The sequence below is a fragment of the Dermacentor andersoni genome, chromosome 4 (genome assembly GCF_023375885.2).
Source record: "Dermacentor andersoni chromosome 4, qqDerAnde1_hic_scaffold, whole genome shotgun sequence".
In the NCBI taxonomy this organism is placed as follows: domain Eukaryota; kingdom Metazoa; phylum Arthropoda; class Arachnida; order Ixodida; family Ixodidae; genus Dermacentor; species Dermacentor andersoni.
In genome coordinates, this window is record NC_092817.1 from 107,319,208 (window position 1) to 107,343,527 (window position 24,320).

At 43.1% G+C, this 24,320-nt stretch overlaps 1 protein-coding gene across 1 annotated transcript in view; it reads left to right on the forward strand.

The window, feature by feature from the left end:
* Positions 1-491: 491 nt before the first annotated feature.
* bys (Bystin) overlaps positions 492-24,320 on the forward strand; it is a 30,045-nt gene continuing 6,216 nt past the window's right edge. Inside the window, exons 1-9 of the mRNA XM_050183600.3 lie at positions 492-697; positions 4,659-4,747; positions 5,912-6,035; positions 6,687-6,819; positions 11,009-11,151; positions 17,595-17,692; positions 17,808-17,886; positions 21,299-21,364; positions 24,030-24,238. Coding sequence (XP_050039557.2) covers positions 566-697; positions 4,659-4,747; positions 5,912-6,035; positions 6,687-6,819; positions 11,009-11,151; positions 17,595-17,692; positions 17,808-17,886; positions 21,299-21,364; positions 24,030-24,238 — 1,073 coding nt within the window. The 5' untranslated portion in view covers positions 492-565. The remainder of the gene's footprint in view (positions 698-4,658; positions 4,748-5,911; positions 6,036-6,686; positions 6,820-11,008; positions 11,152-17,594; positions 17,693-17,807; positions 17,887-21,298; positions 21,365-24,029; positions 24,239-24,320) is intronic.

Genomic DNA, 24,320 nt, shown 5'->3' on the forward strand with positions numbered 1-24,320 from the left:
AACAGCTTTCGCAGGTGCGAACAATTTTTGTAGATAACATAATTCACGCGTTTTTTGTTTTCTTTCTTTCTTCTTTTTCTGTGAGTACGGTTATTATAATATGTTGCAAAAAAGAATTGAAAAGCGAAACTCGTCATTTATTGCCATTGTTACTGATGGCAAATTGCGCTTCCATACGCAGAGGCAGAACCGAACCAAGTGGTAGGCTATTTAAGTTACTTAACCACCTCGTCATATGCCTTCGAAGGAGTATGAGCGTCTGCACAAAGTATCTATAAACGTTGCGTCTGCAGGCGTCTGCTACTTTTGCTTGCATTCGAAGATAGTACAATGAACCAGAAAGTCTTATTTCTCGCAATTAATTGCAATCTTTAAACTAACAAACTTAAATACATTTAGAATAACAAAAATAAATAAATAAATTGTATTGTTTTGTGCGTAACATGTGTCAGCCAGCGAAAGTACCATCCAAGTCAATCCGAGATTGTCTCTCCTTTTCTGCACGGCATGGAAAGTGTTTTCCATGTGCTCAGTCGTGCTGTGAACGTCTTTATTTAGCCATAAAATGGGCAAGGCTAGTAAAATCAAAATCGGAAAACAGCGCCGTAATGTACCTTTAGACGAGCAGCTTAAGGAGGAGGTGTCGGCCAGAAAAGCCAGAGTGAAGTCGAGGAACAGAAAGGATGAAGATGATCAGGTGAGAGGACCCACTGTGGGTATGTGCCACGGCCACTCAGGACAACAACAACCGTCGTCTTCTGATGTTGAACTCGATTCTCGAGCTCAAAAACGTAGCCGGTCACCATCTTCCTTGTCGCACCAGGATAAGAACAGAAAGCCGACACATAATAAGGTCTTTAAAGCGGGTATTTTGGAGTAGGTTGTTGCTAGTGCAATACTATATCCGCCATGGCATCTTTAACTGTCGTTCAATTATTGCAGCTTCTACAGATTTGTCGTGCCTCACTGTTCGATTAAATCAAGATATAATCACTTTACGAGAAACTTGGCTTGCCCCACAGAAAAAAAAAATCGTCTCAGAAATTATCGCTCTTTTCGTTTAGGTCGGTCCACAAGAGGTGGTGGATTACATTAGTTTCAACCAGAATTTGCCACAAAGCAAAGATAGCACTGAAACTTCTGCCCCTTGAATTGGAAATTCTAGTAATAACCTTAAGTCTAGCATTATGTCGTTCAGTTTTCATCGCCAATATATACTATCAGTCAGGGGTTCAGGACACACGGCTCTGGATAGTGTAATTTATATTAGCGGAAATGATGTCATATTGGCGGGTGATTTCAACTCCCATCATCTGACATGGGGCTTAAGTACAGATCTGTGCGATACTCGACCGTGGCATTGGTCTCGGGACAATAATCTTTTATGTCAAAATTCAGGTCGTCCTACTCTTGTTAGAGGTTTAGCTACTTCGGCTCTAGATTTGTCTTTCTCGGGTTCAGGCCGTTGCGTATCCTTTTGGTCGATTGTTGACTAAGCCACAAATAGTCACCACATTCCGGTGATTTTTGAAATTGTATGCCCGGTAACATTCTCAGTGTCTCGGGCGCGAACATACATAAATTACAGTAAATTCCGAAGTAATTTGCGATCATTATTGGCTACCTTATCTGAAGCGAATTCTAAGCAAGAAGTATTAAGTATTTCCTCACTCTTAGAGGATTCCCGTAGAAAAGCTGAACTTGAGGTTCACTTAGTTAAAGATAAGTCCTCTTTGCGCTGATGGAATGATGACTGCTTGCGAGGATTATAGAAAAGGAAAAGCCACCTGGCTATTCGGCTTTCTCAGATACAAGAAAAAGATTCCGTTGCTGGCAAATGTCAAATCCCCACAAGACATGATAGTGTCATTGGAAGTTATTGCTAAAGGGCTGGAGCACCGCTTTTCTTCTAATGTTCCTCCGCTTGCATTGATTTCCTGTATTGATGAGGATTTTACAAAGATATCTGTGGATGAATTGTCATATTCAAATGTCAAAAGTCTGACTGTGGCTCCAGGCCTTGATGGAGTTACTTTGGCCATGTTAAAAATCTTATCTAAAGAGTCGCAAGAAGATCTATTAAATATCATAAATTATTCTGTCAGAGCAGCTTGGATTCCACCAGAATGGAAGATTGCAAAGATTATACTGTTACCCCCCAAAAATTGGAGTGGGCCTAGACAATGTTAGACCAATCGCTCTAACATCAAATTTTGTAAAGTTGATGGAAGGAACCTTGCATGTTCCCATTATGAATATTATTAATACGAGAATGCTTCTTAGTCTATGTGAAATTGGATTCAGGCCATTGTGCTGCATATGGCAGCCGCATATTGACCTGGAAAGTGGTATACAACTTGCACGGTGCCAAGGTCAGTATGCGGCATTGGTTACACTTGATATCATCAAGGCATATGATAGCGTCGAATATGGAATATTGGTAAGTCAGCTGCGAGAACCTAAGTTCCCCAAATATTTACAAGCATGGATTATGCAATTTGTAAGTGGCAAAGAATTTTATTGCTTTCGGAACAGCTTTTCATCGAGTACATATAGACAGGAAAAAGGAGTTCCACATGTGTCAGTGCTATCTCTGGTTTTATTTAATATTTTGCTGAGTTCTTCCATCCCATCCCAAGAGGACGTGCATACTTACGTGTATACGGATGACATTGCATTCTTCTCATCAGCAAAGGACATTCGCGCAGCTTATGAAAACCTGCAGTGGTATTTATCCGTTCTAGAAGCTTCCCCAAATTCTGTTATTCTGGCTCTAAACATGAACAAGTGCGCATTTTTTTGCCCATATTTCCTCTGAAGAACCCAGTACATATACCTCTGTTGTACCAGCTCGATTTCATTCTACATATAGATGCTGTTAAGTATCTTTGTGTTATATACGACAGCTCTCTTTGATGGTGTGGGCACATAGATTACATTGCAGCTAAGGGCGTTCGAGCAGTGGGTTTGTTAAGTAGACTGAGCCACAGTCGATCGGGGATGTGCAGGCCACCTTGTTATCAATCTATGTGTATATGCCCTGTCCTGGAATTTGGCTGTGTGCTATACTCTGGGGTGCCTGCCTATAAGCTTCGCCCCATTGTTCTTCTAGAAAAGCCGGCATTGAGACTATGTTAAGGGCTGCCAAAATTTGTAGCAAATACTATTTTGTGTCTAGCAACAAGAATTCATTCTTTTGTAACTTGGTTTCGTGTACTTGCGGTATGACCATTTTTAAGGGTGTACAAATCACCAATAAGGCACTGCCAAACAGTGTTTATTTCTCAGCCTAGTATGTTTTTTGATTGACATTGGCCTTGATTCCATACGCCTCAAGTTAATTTGTACAAACTCTTCTTGATCCTTTGAACGTTAGGATGAGAGAGGTAAAGCCCATTTGTGGTGAGGAAAATTCTGTTAGCATACAGTTTGACAATATTTTTCCAAGCAATGCAAAACACTGAGCGGCCCTAATGAATGTTAAGTGCTATTCTACAGGATTATTTAATGAAATCACAAACAAATGTAGTCACAGCGACTGATGCCACGCAGAACCAGTAAAAAAAGTGGTGTTGGTATATTCAGCCCTATTCTCAATTGGTCATTTTCCCTGCGGCTTCCAGACTTTGTACCAATATTTATTGCAGAATTTTTAGCAGTAGTACTGGCCCTTTGTAAATTAAGCCCAAGAATAGCTAATGTAGTCATTGTTACTGATTCTTTGTCCTTGTGCACTTAACTCACAGCACCTAATGAATCTCAGGTTCTTCAAGTGTTTAAATCCTTAGTACCGCAACACTTAGCTAATATCCTTTTAGCTGGGTACCTGGGCATACAGGCCTAGTTCTAAATGAAACAGCTGATTCATTGGCGAAAGCTTCGATAGCTGGCCCAGCCATTCAATTTCTCCCTGCATCTGCCTTGATCATAGCTGCAAAATTTTGGAAACAAATGATGTTGCTAGAATTCTCTGTACCATCTATAACAAATTCCTTGGATTTAAACACTTGTTGTACCCTTGAAAAAGCACTATGCCAATTGAAGCAACTGTTAATAGGCTTCACTGTCGCATACTGTCTTTAAATTTTTATTTCTACAGGGCTGGTCTGGCACCCTCACCAATTTGTCATATGTGTAAAGATGAGACCATAGAAAATTTTTTACTTTCTTGTCGACGATTTATTAGCTTAAAAGAACAGACCCTAGAAACACCACTCCGCCTTCTTGGATTAGATTTAGCTGTTCGAAATGTACTATCCTTAGTTGCCTCTACATTTGGGCATAGCGGTGGGAAGGTCAGCACTGCCATCCGGGATTTCCTTTTAGGATCAATGAGATTTAAACTTTGCATACAATATTTTTAGCCTCCTTTTCTTTCACCAAAATTGAACTTGAATTGTTTTACTTTATGGTCATGGTAGAATTTTCGGTTTCATAAAATCATGCAGGCTCTTCAATCTCTATCTTCCGATTGTAGCTTATCCATTATAACATTTTGACTTATTTTGCACTTTACTATAACTTACCTGATTCTTGGCCAATCCCCCAGAGTGGGTACATGCCAGTAGCTTACAAAAATCAACATTTACGTCTTCTCAAACTCGCGCAGATTTTGGTGCCTCAGCATAGATCGCTGACCACGCCGTCTTCTGTTGCAGTTTGTAGATGACAAGCTCACGAAGAAGATTCTAGACCAGGCTCGCAAACAGCAGGAGGACCTGGAAGAAGAGCATGGACTCCAATCCAGGTAACCCTAGGGAGCTCGCTGCTTAGGTAGTCAGCTCATAGCCGAAATCTATGCTCATAGCTATTGTCTTGGCACGACCATTTTATCCGTGCTCCTGTAACTTGTTGTCTGAAGACGTGTTGGTAAATCATGAAATTTAACTTATTTAGCTGCCGCTGTTGCCTCATTAGCTGCAGTGGCAGGGAATGATGGTTTCATCACCGTGGTCTTTGGCACGAACTATTGCGAGTGTGCCATACCTTTGTTGTTGTTGGAAAAGCGTGTAAACATTCTTTTCTTTGCTAGCATATTTAAATGCTGTTGACACTGAAACCGAAGTCTGTACCCCCCATATTCACACTTGCTACCTGTTTTTCCCTTTAGCCTGTGAACAGTGTGTTCTTGGGCCCCGTCAACTTAATGTGTGTTAATCAGCTACGATCTACTGCCTACACCTAATGATAGTTCGAAAATCACAATGCGGGCTTAAATGTATAAAAAGAAATTCGCTTTCATTACTCGCAAGAATTGATTATATATTTCACTATTTGCTCAGTAGAGAAAGATGTCACAAGTGCATCAGATGGCATTGCGTCCATATAAGGGGGTGCATTTACATTAAACTATGTTGTCATGCATGTCTCCTTCTTGCCAAAGCATGTACTATTGTTTGTGCCAAGAGAATGCCTCAAGATTGGAATCACTAATGAAGATTATAACCACATAGAGAAAACGGACATGTTGCAAGAAAAACATACCGCATGCATGTTTTTGAAGGTATGATGTTAAATTGATTAATATATGTAATGTAGGCTAAAGAAAACAGTATATCTGTTTGCAGTGCCAGTATGTAGTCGTGTGTGTGTGTGTGTGTTTTATTCTCTTTCAGGCAAATTTCTCAAATGGCTCTATGTTTTCCCAATACACTGCATGTTTACTAGTCAATTGTGCTGCTGTATCTGAAGTATATTTTAGAGCAAACTTCGGGAGTCAACATTTGCCAATGCAGCAAAACTCACTTAACAATTCCAATTCTTGATCGGCCCTGCCACTGTGCATTTTATTTTATTAATTCTGAAAATGAAAAAAACCGTTCAAACTAAATCTTTGATTTGGGAAATATTTACTTCATGCAGTGCATTGTCATGCTGGCTTAAAAATGACTAAGCTGTGTCATCTTTGCAGCTCGGCTGGAGTCAAGTTCAAGGTGCCTGATGCCAAGCCTCGACTGCTCAACAAGGGTGCGTCAAGTGATGACGAAGATGACTATGAGGAGCCTCCTGAAGATGACACATTTTATGAGACGATTGTGAGTGGGGCTGTTAGCATATTGATCTTTGCACAAGGTTGTCAAGAGCGAAAGGTTTTTTCTGTCAGATAAATAATAACAGGGATGTCAAAATAGTGATATTTTCTGATCAAATCAATGTCAACATATATAAAAAAAAGAACCACCCAAAATATTTAATACAGTGTCTAATTGTTCCTTATTTTTAAATTGTAAGAGAGGCGCAGGGATGATGAACAGTTCCCGGCTCAGGGTCAACCAAGAAAGTAGAGACGTAAAGGCATGAAACTTTCAGGTTATTCAGTGTGTCTGCTGTGAAATTCAATATAGATATGTATAGCAACTGACACACACACACAAAAAGGAGCCACCCGATGAGGGGTGGGGTGGAGGTACATTCTGTATTTGATTCTATATTTGGTTTGCATATTTCATTGTTTGTATAATAAGACTAATAAATGGCACTTGTTTGAAAATTCTGCACTACAATTTGTGATTAGTTTTGTTTGTAGCAATTCCACCATTTTAAGCTCGAAAGAGAAAGAATGAGAGTTTGAAAATTTGTGTCTGTACCTTTTAAAATTTATGTGGAATGATGTTTTTATTGTGCTGAAAATTGCTTGAGGATGTGGAGTGACTGTTTGAATCATCATTTTCCAAAAACTCTCACAGGAAGTTGATGAGGCGGATGAGAAGGCACTCGAGTTATTCATGAACGAGAACAGCAAGTCTCGGCGCACATTGGCCGACATTATCATGGAGAAGCTCAAGGAGCATGAGACAGAGGTGGCCACGCTATTTTCGGGTGAGTGTCCGTGCATTTTGAGGATTATCTGCCCTTACTTCGTCGCATCTAGTAATTGAAGTCACTGTCAAATGACATTGCATTGTCACTGGGATAATTAGCATTGGCCAAAATTACCACCCTGTTGCCCATTGCTGATATGAACACACATTACATTTAATTATGAAAACAACTATTAACAGTGTACGAAACAAAGAAAACACGTGTACAACTCTCTCATGCACGTTTGCTCAGCACCTTAGGCTTTCACACATACTGTCCAGTGATGCTACTGCTGCGCCGAATTCGCCGAACTGCACCGAGAGGCAAACTCTGCTACATTTGAGCAAAATATGAGAAATCTGTGTCCACTCTGTGCCGACAAAGTTGCTTGGGCTTTTAAAAATGGAACTAATAACCGCTGTATTTAAAAACGCATCCTAACTTGAAGCTCATGCTTGACATGGCTTAAATGTTGCCTGGTGCGAACGTGCCCGGTACGCTCAATGCATTTCTTTAGGCGCGTCCACAACAGGCATCATTTAGATCAAGTCGAACGTGGGCTTCAAGCTAAGATGCATTTCTGAATACGGGGGTAAGTCCCCAAGCACCGTTTTACCGCACCATCGAAAGTGGCATAGCGTGGACCAGCAGCTCCATTAGCTCTGTAGTGGACCAAGTTAAGCCTGGGTCGTACTGCTGTTTCTTCAGTGTGCTGTTGTCAACATTCAATACCTTCCACCCCAACGCTTGTGGGATCCTTAGGCAACGGGACAGCATTGCTTTTTGGGCGACAGTAAGCGATCGCACTGGTGCCGAGCCAGATGCCACGCTCCTCTCCTGTGTGACCAATGTAAAATGGTGACTGAAGTTTCGGACAGTGTATGGTGTCTTGCTTGATTTTTCAAATTTAGTGTGCTTATTAAATAAGCACAGACATGGCGGTGGTGAAGAATTTTTCTGCTGTTCAATTTGTTGCCTATCCCCCACTTTTGTTGGCCTGGCGATTTAAAGGTCTAAGAATGGGCCTCTTCGATTGTCGGAGTTCTGGCAGCCCACTGGGAGCCGGACGGCAGCCAGCTACATGTAGTTCCAGTTCTGACAGGAAGTCACGTGGGCTGGGATCCCAAGACAACCCGAACCTGCCCGAAGTTTGCAAAATCGAACGCCGGTGCAGCTGGCCAAATGTAAACATGCTACTAGCATGGCAGCGCCCGTCGAGGCCGATGTGCGCTCGGCGTAGTCAGCCCATTTATGCGTTGCCAGTTTGAAAATATATAGTTGCATTCAGGAATACGATCACTTTCGCGCGACTCGGCGCAGGACGCGTACTCGGCCAACCTCTCCTTGCGCAGCGCAACAGATGGCCTCCGACGAGGCGGATGACAAGACACGAAATCGTATTGTATACTCGAAAGCGATAGCTGGAGGATCCTTGCTCGCAGCGATCACGTCGACCACCGGCGACATTGATGAGTTGGCGTTGTGTCATCACAAGACATGAAAAAGCAGGTTATCGGGTATGTCTCATGCGCATAAAATTTCGCGCCGACCTGCTTGGGCTTCGATTTCAGAAAGTTTGTTGTGGCTGATGATGCTTCTCATTTAAGGAGCTGGGGACGCGGCTGGCGCGTGAAAATGCACGTCGCCTGGGACCAGCGAAACGTTTCACACGAAGAACAACATTGGTCGCAATCATGAGAGCAATGAGCCAATGTACCGAGTGCAATCAGTGTATTCTTAGATCAACGGCCTGCAGTTCGAACACATATCGGTTTCGAGCTGCCACCTAAGCATACGAGTGGGCTCCACCCACTCGCTTTCTGCATTTTTTTTTTCTTTTAAATAAACGTTTTGATATATATATATATAAGCATACGACGGAGAGACGGAGCGAACACAGGCTAACTGCAAAGCCTTCGCTAACTGCAGAGAAAGGAGAGATATACATACGCGAAATATGTGAAAAGGAACGCCACCAGACAAATACGAACCCAAAATGTACCGCAATGTGTGAATGAGCGTCTACAACTTGCGTGGAACACGATGCAGATAACATGCACGCATGAGAGCGCGACGTGCTGTTCACCGCCGCGAAGAAGCAATCAGAGGACACACACACACAAAAGCTTCAAACAGTTCACCACGGCTCGTATCACGCCGCTTTGCGATGCGGTACGGAACGTTAGCACCTAAAAAGATAACGCTGAAGTAAGGAAATCCGAAGATGACCGTAAACAGTTGGCTGAGCGAGGTAAATTTAAGTCCTCAAGCGCCTGCGTTGCAATCCGTGAAGTCCCCGTAAAGATGGCGGCGAGCGCCCATCGCCTCTTTTGGTCGTCTGCTAGCCAGAGAACTTCCAGAGATCAGCCAGACCAAAATCGTCCTGGCAGGTTCTGGCAGCTCGCGGGTAGCCAGAACTGTCCAGCGCGAGCAAAACGAACGCCCGGCGGAAGTGCGTAGCGCGGTGGGCGGAGCAACCCGAGAAAAACAAAGACGCTCTGGCTGGCTCTGGCAGCCCGCGGGTAGCCAGAATTGGCAAAATCGAAGAAGCCCAATGGCGTATGGCCGCTACTAAGATTTTGGTTGACTCTGCACCAAACAGTGACTTTTGCCGCTGGATACTGGCCTTTACAAAAATTGCTGTATTGTATGGCCGTTGCAGCATGCAGGCACATCGAGCCGTGTGACGAGCGAAAGTGTGCCGCCCCCACAGTGTCGACCATTGCGGCATTTCAATTACACGGTGTATCAGTGAGACATAGCACAAGACAAAATTAAGTCAATTTTTCATAACGCTGGTGTTGTAAAACGTAATGAAATAATTTTACTGCTAAAGTTGGCATTCTTGGACTGCCCACGCATTTATTCGGATATTCTTGCAAGAAATTTGAGAAATCGGTCAGCAACCATTTTCACCATCAAGTTTGACTCTCAGTATGCTAATTTCACATTAAGAGGCAATTGTCCTGACACAATGACAATTCCACCTTGTGACATTTTTGAGTAAGTAGCACGCCAGCCTAGAAGCCTGCGAAGCTTATTGCAGCTGCGCTACTGCCCTTTCTCAGCCAACATTTCCTCTCACTAAGCTATGCATGCGACATTTGTGGGTGCAGAGTCTGTGTCTAGTCTCTTGCCTATAAATGCAAAATTATCCTACTGAGTGTCAAACTTAATGATGAATATCTCGGAATGAAAGCATTTTTGAAGAATCGAACAAAATGAAATCTTCAAATTTACCACTCCATTTTTAATATGTAAACATATGCCTAACTTGTGAAATAATTTTTTTTTTCTGGCTCTGCTTGTTCACAAAGAACTGTGTCTGCCAAAGCAAATAAACTACATATATGCAAGCAACTGTTTGTGCAGATAGCATTTGTCTAGAAAGAACTGTCGATGCTTTAACTTTAGAGGACTTGTATGATCTGGAAAGAACAGTGGTGCAAGAATGGAAAGAAAAAGTACCAATTTTATTTAGGGGAGGAGGAGCTTGTTTAACATTATTGCAGAGCACTCTGCTGAAGTATTCCCAATCCTTTAGATGTTGTTGAAGACAAGGTCTTCTTTGGAGACTTGAAGTCAATTTGGGGTTTGCAAGGTTGGGGTATCTGGCCACATTCGTCTCATTAAATTAGACGATTTCAGGTCTTCTAGTGCACAAAAAAAGGCGTCAAAATTGAGCTTGTAATGAAAAAGGTGCACAAAGTTAAGCTATGCACGGAGCAGTAAAAACGCGCAGTTAGCGTACAAAGGGCCGAAATGAAACCCAGGTGCGTTTGTTAAAAGTTTGTGCACTTTGAACTGGAAGTCTGGCTTTACTCAGTAAAAAAATATAGGCCGATCCCGGAGATAGGGCAGTAAAAGAATGTGAATTGATGGCAAATGTAGTGCAGTCTAAACAACAAACCATGGAGTACAGTAATTTGCCCAAGAGGACCTTGTCTTTCTTTGTGTCGACCACTTTTGACTTGCCTTTCTTTTGCTGCGTAAGAGTGAATCAATACTATGTGTCAGTTATTCAGTTTTCCACCGAAGGTACCACCCTTGTCCGCGGCTTTCCACAGGCCGTGTTTACAATGCTTGCTTGTCCCCCCCGCAACAGCTGAGTCATCTGGCTTTTGGCTTCCACAACATTCAGCTGCTTGTTATAGACTCTTGCTTGCTACTGTTGTGCCTAAGCAGATGGCCTCGTAAATCACTGCAGATGCGGGCAGTGTGCAGATGGCTGACTTGGACCCCAAGGTTGTGGAGATGTACCGTGGGGTAAAAAAAGTGCTGAGTCGGTACCGCTCTGGCAAGCTTCCCAAGGCATTCAAGATCATCCCTGCGCTCTCCAACTGGGAACAGGTGAGTGGCTCTTTCATACTGCTGCATGGCTACGACAGATTGTCCACACAGTGTGAATGGCCCAATGTCCTTTCACAGCATTTTTTAAAGCAACAATGATGATCGAACTTTGTGCCTTGACAATGCCATTTGTATGCAAACATATTTTTCGTATTTTCTGTAATGTGAAAAAAAAAATAAGAAAAATAAATTGAATTGAAATGCACATATTAAAGCGTACATTATGGCCCTTGAGGAAAGTTGAATGGAGGGCTCCCGCTTAGTTTTTGTCGACTTGCTTGTCTCCTTTATCTCTTTTTTTTTCTTCAATTTTTTTCATGGTTCAGCAGCGTGAATTTGCATGCACTGGCACACATCGCAATTTTGTTATTTCACTTATTTTGAGCAACCCAGCAGGTTCTCGCATATATACTGGAACCTCTGCAGGCACGCATTCTTGCATTCTGCTCTTGGAAAAGTGCAGCTGCTGTGCCTGGGTTTCAAGATGGTGATTTCTTTTTAGCCACAGAAACGTTTGAGCTACTGATGTACTGTCGAATATGTGAAAGTGTTGGGCTTCTGCCGTTGTGACCGTCAGCGCTGGCAATTTGTAGCGAGCTATGAATATGGCTTTGACCTATTTGTAAATTTCAAAGCAGTTATGCAGATGTTTCTCACTTTACAGGTATCTTTGCTCTGGTATTACAACATGTAATAGTGAGTGAAGTTTCGCATTGATGGCTATATGGCAATAGAAAAAAATTTAATGGTTTATATTGGATTACAATGGTTTATATGGACAAGCCGTATGACTGGTGGTAATTAGTAGTACATTTAAACATGTTCATGAGTTTGCATAAGATAGTACTGTGACCAGGTGTATTAAACAAGCGCAGTAACTCAATTTAAAGCTGTCACTAATTTATTTATTATTATTTATTTGTACACACTGCAGCCCTATTGGGCAGAACAATGACAAACAATAAAAGGCAGTATGAACAATACAGAAGCAATGAAGATAACTGCCTATTCAAAGGTCGCTAAAAATAAGTTTAAAGGCAGAGAACAAGTATTACCAGGCAAAGAATTCCAATATTAAATAACATGGGGAAAGAAACTGTATTTAAAAGTGTCTGTACGGGCAAAATAAGGCGCAATGTTTAGGTGGCGGTGACTTCTAGTATTGGATGGTATAGCAGAAGTTAGATAGTTATCTGATGAAATCCGGCAAGAGGAGTTAATAATGAAATGAAGAAACTTTAGCGATTCCGTGCGTCAGCAATCTGGGAGCGGTTGCAAGCCTGGGGATGGAAGCGCTGCGGAAGGTGAAAAACCTCTATAGAACCTACAGCACATGAAGCAAATCGCTTTCTTTTGGATAGCGTCAATTTGATTAATGTCACATTGCTTGTGCGGATTCCAGGCAGGAGAAGCATATTCTAGTAAACACCGGTTTAGAGGTTTATACATTAGTAGTTTAGTATCCCTTGGGGCCGTGGTCAATGTCCGGCGTAGATAGCCTAACTTTCTCAGTGCCTTTGAGGTTATTAAATCTATGTGTTTGGACCAAGACATACTGGGTGTGAAAACAAGACCAAGGTATTTGTATTCATTAACGTTCTGAATGGGGCTATTACCAATTTTGTAAGAAAAAAGATGAAAGGCGTGGTTTGATCAGTGAAAGTCATAACGATGGTTTTACAGACGTTAATTGTCATTTTCCGGGTAGCACACCAAGAGCTAAAATTAGAAAGTGATTTTTGAAGCTGTAAATGGTCATAAAGGCAAGAAATTTTATGATATAATATGCAGTCATCAGCATACAAACCTAAATTTGAGGTTATGTGACGGGGCAAATCATTTATAAAGATCGAGAAAAGCAGTGGACCCAGCACGGAACCTTGTGGCACTTTCGAGGGTACCTCTGCTACCATAGAATTAGCTCGGTTAAAAGATACAAATTGAGATCGATGGGAAAGAAAACTAGAAATCCAGCTAAAAAGGTGGGGATTATTAAGGATGGCGTCAAGTTTATACACCAGTTTCGTATGAATGACATTATCAAATGCCTTTGAAAAGTCAGTGAAGATTGCGTCAATTTGGTTACCTGCATCAAGGTTAATACAAATGTCATATGTAATTTCGCTTAGGTGTGCTAATGTGCTGAATCCAGTTAGTAATTTATCTGACTCAAGGTATTCCATAATGTGTTTGTAAATAATGTGCTCTAACATTTTACACAAATGTGAAGTTAAAGAAATAGGTCTATAATTAGATATAATGTGTTTGTCACTGGTCTTGAATAAAGGCAGAACTTGAGCCATTTTCCAAGGGGAGGGTACTGTAGAGGATGCCAGGGACTTGTGTAATATGACAGTAAAGTAACGACAGGTTCGTAATAACTACCGTACCAAAAACAAGTTTGGAATGCCGTCTGGCCCAGCAGATTTTTTAATATCAAGTTTCAAAATGAAGTTTAAGACACATTCTTCGGTAACGTTAATGTCATTGATAGACATGCCACTACGAGAAATGGTGTCTGGTTGGATGACGTTGTTGTCACAAGTGAAAATGGACTGGAAATACTCATTTGTATCTTTATCAATCTTTATCAATGACCTTCCTGCTGAAATTTCATCATCCATTCGTCTATTTGTGGATGATTGCATTCTCTACCGACGTATCTCTACTATGAACGATCAGTCATTGCTGCAGGATGATTTATCCTTAATCCAAAATTGGTGTTCGACCTGGCTAATGCAATTAAATGTATCTAAATGTAAGTTTATGCATGTGTCTCGTAAAAGATCTAACCTACGCTTCTCATACACGCTAAACACTACCGTGTTATCACAAGTGGAATCTTATAGGTATCTAGGCATAGAAATAACAAGTAATCTAAGCTGGTCAAAGCACATCAAGTTGCTTTCTGCAAGCGTTTCCAAATCACTAGGTTTCATCAGATGATCACTCACGTTTGCTCCGCCCACGGTTAGACCAATCGCATACGAAACCTTCATCCGTACCAAACTTGAATGCGCATCCCCTATCTGGAACCGCCGTCAAGAGCACCTAATCCAGGCGTTAGAGGCAATACAAAATCGTGCTTCTCGTTTTATAACATCCAAATATGATTCTCGGTTGAGCGTTACTAAAATCAAAGCTTCGATTGGTCTAACCCCCTGGCATCCTGTCGTAAGATAGCAAGTCTCTGCCTTTTTCATAAGCTATATTATCATTTTCCTCATTTATGTGAGAGCCGAATTCTGCCGTCCATGAGATCATGATGACGTCTGTTTAATTGTCGCAGTGTTCAGTGCATTCATGGTTCAAGTAACGCTTTCAATAAATAATTTCTGCCGACCGCCATATCGGATTGGAATGTACTTCCTGACGGTATCGTCAATGAAACAAATACTGTAGAATTTAAACTGTTATTATTACACCAGTGCTGTCCACAGTGCCAGTAGTAAGCCCTTTTATCGGCTTTTTCATTTTCATGTGTTTCCTGTGTTTACCTGTTCTTGCAATCTGTCTTAATGTGTTTTATCTTTGTGACCCCCCCCCACTTATGTAATGCCCCATCAGGGGCCCTTAAGGATAAATAAATGATGATGATGATTAAATGTGTTTGATATTGTGGGGTTCTCACCCGTGCTCTTCGGACAAAGGAACGACGACACAGTAGTGCAAACAATCATAAGGGCATTTATTGCACCTTTCATCGACTAATGCCTGCTAGCCGAGTTGCTATCCACAAAATATGCCGATGGGCACGCGACAAATTGTGGAAGTCTGCCTCACCGCAACCCGATAACGAGCGAATATGTTCGCCTCATGCTGGACACCAACGCCTGGTTGTTCGTGCATACGGTCACACAAACGGTGGCGTGTTCAAACGATCCTGTTTGTCCATTCTGGGGTAGGCCTCGCGAGACGGTCTCGCAGAAGCATGGATTGGCGCATGCACAAAACGTTCGCGCCGCTTGCCGATCCTGAGCCAAAGAGGAAGAGCCTTCTCCTTTTTGCGCCCAAGTAACCCTGCCATTAGGTGGCATTAGCAGAGCAACACGCACGCCATCTCTCGTACTACCCTTCTAGCATACCGACCGTCGCAGTAAAGCCATGCGGTGAAGCCGGATTACAGGAGACGGGAGCTATGCGAGAAAACAACATATCAGGGGACGCGTGAGAGTTGCGCATCCCCACAATATATGAAATGGATGATTAGTAGAAACATAGTTAATCACCATAGAAGTAGCTATTGGATCATGTGGTGAAACAGATGACCAGAATTTTAGGATTAGTTTTTAGTAGGTCCTGCAGCTGCACACGGAGGAAGAAATCCTTAGCCGAGTTAATTTTCAGTCTAAGCTCTTCTTTGGCTTTAATGAAATTTAACATGGCTGCATAATTGTTTGAGCGCCTCTTACACCTTAGCCTATTAACATGCCGTGTTAGGTGTAATATATCACACGTCATCCAGCAGATTTTCATATTTTGTTTTTGTTTTGAATGAAATGAAACACTGAACACATTTTTTAACCAAGCATTCAAAACAACTGACCAATGCGTTAACATCACAAATAAAACTTAGTGCAACAAATTTTTCAAAACCACCTGATAGAGTGTCTGTTATTGAAACATCATCAGCGCGACTAAAATCAGGAAATGTAGAAAAAACAAAATGTCCCACTTCGGCAAAGCCTTGCTGGATTTACTGCATATGCTCTCTCTGAGAGCACAGTTGTACTGCAGTCTGTGCCGATTTGCTCTCCAAAATATCTAAAGTTGTGCGGGAAAACAAAGCTACTACTGTTGCGTTTAAGAGTCGTATTCAGAACGCAACATCAATAGTGTGCGCTTATTTGGTTCAGATCTTTCACTTCTCACAATAAGGGCTTATGTGCAAGGGGCAGATGCACGGACAATCATTCCATGTAGTCTTTGGCCTAGTATTTTAAACAAATAAGAGTTTCCAGCAGAAATTGCCAGAGCAATTATGGCTCTAGTGTCTATGGAATCTGCCAGCATGGCTGTTCGGCCAGCACAGGAATGATGGAATAGTACTACATGGATTCTCCTAAACTTTGGCCTTCTTGCTTTAAACGTTGTAGTGACTTGGCAAATTGGTCATTTTGATCAATATATTGCAATGTAAGTGCAGCAATTTTCAATGAGTATGCATGTGCACAGACATTTACTGCCTTCATACATTTAGAAAAAAAAAAGAAGAGTTTCTTGGAAATGTAGAAAGACAAAGCATAATAAATAATGATACAGGAACGCCTGAAGCCAGAGGCATGATGATTAGACAGATCCATATCCTACCTACCACTGCCACAGTAGCTGAATGACCGCAGTGCCAGAGTTCTCGCACAAGGCGGCAGCAGCACTTCTGTACTGCATGATGCATTCTACGGCTGGGGCGAATGTTTCTTCTGTCGAAGCGCTGTGATAGCATGGTGGCTATGGCGTTGAGCCGCTAAGCTCTTGGTTGAGGGTTTGATCCTGGCCGCAGGAGACATATTTTGATGGCGTGCCAAATGCAAAAGCAGTAGTCGTGTGCTTAGATTCAAGTGCACGTTAATGAAGTCCAGGTAGTCAAAACCAACCTGGAGTCCCTCCACTATGGTGTGCCTCATAATCATATCATGCTTTTGGCATGTAAGAACATAGAATCTACTTAGTTGAAACTTTAGTTTCTGTTGCTCAAAGAAGCATGGCGCATGCACCTGCTACGCTGACACGACTTCCAAGAAAGAGCAGCTGGCCAAGGACGGCTGCTGCTACAGCAGGCCCTGCATGCTACAGTTGCTGTCGTTTACTGTGCTTCTGCACTTATGTGCGAATGTTCCAAAATGACTAATAATGAATTTAATAATGCCCTTTTTTAGTTGATGTTTGAATCACATGCTAGTTGGTATTCGTAAATATGAATTTCTTTTTCATAAGTGTTTAAATAAACTAAATCCTCTATTGTGTGTAGTCAAACATAAAATTGGAGCTAAAGTGCTATAAATTTTAATCCCAATGGCTATAGTAGACATTAAACACCAGAAGTTATGTAGTAGAGCAAGCTGTACATCACTCAGAGTGCCAGACTTTTGCTTTTAAACAGTAATCATTCACACTCCCTGAGGAAGTCTGGGTGTCTAAACAAAGTGCCTATCTGTTTCGTATGTGTCACTCAGACATTTAATAAGCAGTGCTTCAACACATGTAATGTTAAGACAGAAATTTGCCAACAATGTGAATACTACAATGTGAGCTTAATTTTATATTATTGGGAAAATGACTGTTCTTTATTAAAAGCTATTAGAAAAGGATTCGATTAGTTTCTGGCACCATTATATTCATATCTCATTCGCTCTCAAAAATTACCATCTGCTCTCCCATAGTTTGTAATGGTCCAGCAACGTATTGGTCATTGTGTTGATGTTGCTCTGTGTGTTCTATGGCAGGTGCTGTACCTAACTGACCCTGACTCATGGTCATCAGCTGCGATGTACCAGGCAACTCGTATTTTCGCTTCAAACCTCAAGGAAAAGATGGCTCAGAGGTGAGTCCCTTTGCCTGTGCGCCATTGCCTGTGCCTAGGCCTTTTGTACCCCTACTTCTTTAGAAGCAAGTTTGTGCTATGACGATGCTTTCTAAACAAGTTTTCTTGTTTGTAGGTTTTATAACCTTGTCCTGCTGCCACGTGTGCGAGATGACATAGCCGAGTATAAGAAGCTCAACTACCACCTGTACCAGGTATTACATGAGCTGTTGCTGTTACATTGTAGGGTGGCGCTAGTGGGCACAGCTGAAGTGCACAAATACTATCTACACCTCAAAAGTGTACACGCGGAATGGAGAAAGAGGGCAGAAGAGCTGGTTACCGAGTGCAGGGTAAATGTAAGAACAAGTAGGCAACTCGAAGTCATCAAAATATTCTGATGGAACCCATCTCGCGACGAACGTCGACATGGATGAAATTAGCATAGAAGCAATGCAGCAATGCACCGTATTGCCATTGCTGAAACGAGACGTGTATGACGCATGTATGCAGCTGGGTTTCTCTCGTGCATTCCTCTGGACACGCTGCGTCATCTAGCGGTGCTGCCACTATGTACACACTTGGTGCATCTGAATATTGTCACGTTGTCATGACTGCGTAGGGTAACACTGTCAAAAGGCTGACTTCGAAAGGTTAACTCTGTTGTGGGAACCTGTGCCCAGCAAAACAAGTGGCACTCAAAATGCAATTACAAGTACACCTGACTAGTAGTATAAGTTGGTGCTATGCGAGTACTGAGGCAGACACAAGCAGTTCATAGAGCATTATCTCGCGCTGGAACACGGTAGAAAATGACATACTTTCGTTGTCTGCGTGCCCGACTACACGATGTAGGAACAAGCAGACAAAACGGAAGGACAGTAGAACTTTGTTGATATGTTCCCACTACATACATTTTCCCGGTGCCAACGTTCGCAGTCGAGAACCAAAAATGGCCCAATAGAGCTATCCTCATTTTTTACCGGTTCATACGTTCCCAGAAAACATGATTTTTCGGCACCAATCTATTGTATGTCGCCAAACAGCAATCGCATGGTACGTTTTCCAGCCGCTAGATCCCATGTAAACAGGGAAATGCGTGAGGCAGGCGCGATCGAAAACATTATATAACTGCTTGCCACGACAGCTTCACTGGTATACTCGCCCACCCATCTCACGTGAAAACGCTGGTGCGCACTCAATTTCTCATTTAGGTACCAGCAAATCTCCTTCGGGGTCATCGCAAGCGGCATTCACAGCTATCACCACCAATCTTGTTGCGATAAACATCTTTGCGTATCTGTTTCACAGCGCGTGGTGTCGTCGGAAGCGTAGCACATGCATTTAACCCTTTGAAGGTTTTCGCCGTACATGTACGGCGGTGGTTTTCTGTCCCGCAAGGTCTTCGCCGTACGGGTACGGTTCCGACCCTCCGTTTGAAATTTCGCGCCATAATGACGATGAGCGCTCATCGGGAGGTGCTGCCACCTCTTAGCACTTACAAGATGCGTTTGAGATTGGTGCTACCTTCTTGGGGAGATAAACAGAGCTCATTGCTAGCTTCAGCGCGTTGCTCAGACTGCGGCAACGCCCCTTTGGCGGTTTCGGTTTCGCCGCGTGATCGCAACAGAGGCGCGCGAAACGTCATTTTTTTCTTTGTCGGCACTCAGGGCGGTGGAAGTTGATTTCTATCTTGATTGGCGCTGCTCTTAGCTTGCTTATAGCGCCGTTCGCGAGGTATTCCCGCTCTCAGTGGCAACGCGCTTTCGCGGTTTCAGTTCCGCCGCGTGATCGCAACGGAGGCGCGCGAAACGTTGTTTTTCTCTTTGTCGGCACGCTCTCGCAGGAACAGCGAAAGTTGATTTCTATCTTGATCGGCACTTCTCTTATCTTGGTTATCACCACTTGCTTATCAGCGCCGTTTGCGAGGTATTCTCGCTCTCCGCGGCAACGCGCTTACGCGAGAGGGTGCCTCAGACCTCTGCCCAAGGCAGCCGCACGCAGAGATGGCATGTGTGCGCCAACACAACTCCTCGCTTCAAGAGAACAGACACGCATTTTAGGTGTGCAGACTGCGATAAGGCGCTGTGCGTAGATCCGTGTTACAAGGAGTACCACGCTCGGAAATACTATTGAACATTTTGCAGTTCTGAGTGATGCCGACACCAAAATACTGTTCCTAATTATTTTTGACTATTTATTCCCGACTTAATACATTTTGGAGATTCAAGATCCGCAAAAAAGTAATTTGACCACCTGGGAAAGTTTTTTTCAAAATAATTCGACCCTCAAAGGGTTAATATGCGATAAACACACCGCCGTTCTTTGCTGCACACTGTGATCGTGTACGTTTTCCAGCCGCTAGATCTCATGTGAACAAGAAAAGGCATGATTGAGATCAGTATATAGCAGCCCATCTCACATGAAAATGACGCCGTGTACAGTTTCTTATTCTGGTACCAGCAAACCTCCACCAGGGTTGTCGCACGTCGCATTCATAGCTATTTCATAGCCAAACCTATTGCATTAATTTAAGCATTTTCACCTATCTGTTCAACAGCGTGTGGTGCATAGTACCATTGGTAGCGCACTGCACACTTTTAGTAGGCAATAATCCGGACGTGCTGCCGTTCCCTGCTGCAGGCAGCGCGATGTGGGCATCACGTTTCGCTTCGGTGGCATCTGGCATTGCCCAGCAGCTTGATTGCCCCTCTTAAAACAATACACAACAGGAAAACAGCAAAACATGTCTTGGACTGCCGGAGCACCACCAGCTTAACGCGCATCGGCATCTCGTGCCGCAACAATCCACGCGACGCTTCGCATTATGTAGATGTCAACAATAGTTGAGTCTGTAAAATCATTTTAGTTACTTCGGATTGTACGTTTTCCCGCTTTGTATGTTTTTTTCTTTCTGCTTTTTCCAAAATGTATGAACGAGGTTCTTACTGTACCTCTCTCTTGCTGCGGTGCAAAGTAAAACAAGATCACGCAGACATTCGGTTTGTGGGTTTTATCATTTCTCTAAACTTTAATTTGTCTATTGAAGCAACAGATTATGCAAATACCAGCTGTTGCATTCAATTCTCGAAGTACACGTCACCGTGAGCATTGTCACAGCAGTGCGATGTACGTAGGTGCACTTGTGCGATATACATCGACTCTCCGGCTGGGAGCGCGGCACCCACAAGGAAAAGGGAAAATGATGTATAGTTTGAAATTTCAGCTCTTTCCGCGGCGCGTAGCGTGTATACTGAGCAGACGCAATCGTTAGCACGCATTGTATGCATGGTGCTTGTCAGCTCGAAATGGCCAGACCTGGTGAGGGATCCTTTAATTGTCGTGATGACTACTGGTTAATCAAGATTGCAGAATGATGCCCATGAATAAGAGTACATTTCAGGGTGAATTAATTGACTGTATTATTTGCTGCTGCCACCTCAGAGTTCCTTGCTAGTTTTCAAAAGCGCACATTAGCCCAGTAGTCAATTCTTTTCTGCAGGCTCATTGGGTCTTGCTTTCCTGCTTGCATGTGCGTCACCACCTCTTAACAGAGTGTAATTATCTTGCTAACCAAGTTCATTTGTGCATTGATTTTGACTGTATTCTCTCTTGCTGTTCTTCCAGGCCCTGCGCAAAGCCTTGTTCAAACCAGGTGCCTTCTTTAAGGGGATCATACTTCCTTTGTGCGAGGTTCGTTCATCTGAGTATCTCCTGCTATATGCAAGCTTTCTTGGCATTTTATCCATGTAGTTCCTGCAGCTTGCTATGTTTAATACAATGGCATAGACCACTTATAACGTAAGTCATCGTAGTTGCGGACTTCCGCACTATATAAGTGGTACCATGCTGCAACCGAAACATTCTTCAAAGGCTATGCATGTAGACCAAGCAGCTGCATGTCTCCGGGAATTGAAGCTTACGACCAGGATGTGCCCTCACTTTCATTGGCAAGGTGACTCCTCCATTTTCCAAGTACCGTACAGCCACTGCAAAACATTTCATTGACACTGCACTTAATCGCAACAACTTTGGTGGCTGACTGGGACAACTCTGGTTAGGCCTAGCCATCGGGCTAGTCTGGTGGCATGTCGTCAAGAAAAGGTTCCCAAAGATATTTTGATAAATGCTTGTATCCATAGATGAATACACATTGATCTGGTGCAACATCAGGTGCACAGGCTGCACTGACTGTGGCATGCGTGAAGTGGGCAACTTTGCGCACGATCAGCCAGCAACTACCCGGAACTCGTATTGCATAAGCTTTTTGTAGGTGCGCGAACTGGTATAGGGAATGGCAAAAGCTCACATGCAAACAATGCTCTGAAATGATGAATTTGCGGAAAACAGTTTAAACTAACAGTGCCACGAAGTCATGGTCGCATGCACAATATGTGCACTCCATGACGATGCGCATTGCGACAGACTAATGTGAAATGCACTCACGGCCTGGACCGATTTTCCCATGGTGCTAGAGTTGTAAAACATAACGCATTTTACCATTGAAATTAATTTTTCCGGCCTGCCGAATAATTCAGATACCTTTGCGAGTGACTCCATCTGTGTCAAAAAAAGTAAAGCAAACAACAATCAAATTCAGTACCTGCAAGCCTCGGCAGCTTTAACATACAACATGATGCACTGTGCACCTTAGCTAGAGCAAAACGGCGAAGAAGTGGGAAACACTAGAAGCAGGCAAATGGCATCCAGAACATAAGCGAAATGCCTTTAACCCGCATTCTGCATTGTGGACAAACCAAACAAGATATGGGTAGGCAGTGATTAACTTCGTCGCTTACCCATGCAAACATGATTAGGTGCAAAAAACAAAATCACAAAAGAAAGCATGAGAAGAAGAAACTTTATTAAAGAATAGTCTGGCAGTTCTTGCTGTGGTGGCCTCAGGTGACAGCTCGAAGTCCTTGGACTCGAGCGGCATCTTCGGCTTGCCGGACGGCCCAGAATGAGGACAAGAAATTTTCCACCGAATGGCGATGATCCATTGCTGCCGTTGCTGCTCATGCGGCCTTGCGGGGAATGATTACAGTGGTTTGCAGGTATTTGACAACCCCACTACGTGACTATTGTTCTTCGACATGCTTTGAAGCTTTGGCCACCACACACATGCAAAGGGTGTTGCTTATTTTGCTCCGAAAACGTCAATAAAACAGAGAGGCACAAGCAAACATGCTGAAAACTACAGTGGATGGCTGCCTCCTTTCCCGAGTGCACTTCCCAAGCCTACCACCAGCGACGTGTTCGTTGGTGCGCACTACACATATACTAACCACATCACTAGCTTGTCGTGTGACGAATGCAACTCTGAAATGATAAAAACATGTGGCGTGACTTGTTGCTGCTAGCTTAGCAGGCAAAATAACATGTTTTGAGTGAGCTTTCATAACAGACTACCGAAAGTGGTGTGTTGTCATCTCACGCAATGCGAAAATAGGGTGGCTAGCGAATACTACTTCTCTTGTCATCTTAAGATGGCAGTGATGAGTGTGCTGGCTAGGCTGGCTCTGCAGTGGATTGTTTCGAATACCGCAAACAGGCTTTTGGTTTCGTATCTGATGGCACCAAGCTGACAATTTTTTGAACCAATTTCCCTGGGAGAAAGGAAAACTCTGGTGAGAATCGGTTAAGTACTGTAATCATTTATTGTGAGCTATTGTAAGCATGTGAAAATCTCAGGGCAGGTCGGGAATAGCTGTTTTGGAGGGAGATAAGATGTGTTTAATGCATTAACCGCATTCTGAGCTCTGCTAAGACAGACGCTACTAAACCTGTTGGGATAACCATTGAGGTTAGGCGAGTGCATGCTAACCAGTCAAGATTATATTATCTGGCAAAGGCCAACTTTACGATTGATATAATGAAAGTTGGGGCCCATGGAAATGTGTGGGCGCTGGCCGGGCCCTATGCTTAGGATCGAATTAACCCAAGTCAAATTAATGGAAGTTTACTGTACAAAGACATGCAAATACAGCATAGGTATTCAGAAAGAGGTGAAGAGGTCACTAACCAAAAAATTTGAATTAACCAGAGTCGAATTGACAAGTCTACCGTACAATGTCGTGTGAATACAGCATAAGTACACATAAAGAGGTCCCAAAAGGCTACATTGTAGAGAAAGCTCTTCTGAGTACATGCACAAACATAAGATGTACAAAATAGCAATGGGTAACATGAAGAGAAAAGAACATGTGCAAAAGCTTGGCAAGGTCATATGTGTGGCTGTTAGGAAACAAACGTGCATGTTTTTTGAGAATCGGGGGGCCATGCTTCTGCTCACTGCAGAATGTTGCATGTAGGCAACATTTCGCTCACTTTTTCTTTTCGACTTTTCTCGTTGCAGACGGGGACTTGCACTTTACGCGAGGCCATCATCGTGGGCAGCGTGTTGAGTAAGAACTCGGTGCCCATGCTGCACGCTTGCGCGGCCATGCTGAAGATTGCGGAGATGCCCTACACGGGTGCCAACTCGATCTTCCTGCGGCTCCTCATCGACAAGAAGTACACCCTGCCCTATCGGGTCATCGATGCAGTCGTGCATCACTTCCTCAAGTGAGCCCCGTTTGTTGCTGTGTCGTGGCACTGCGGCACGAGTTCCCGACACTTTACTCGCAGACATGTTTCTGTAGCAATG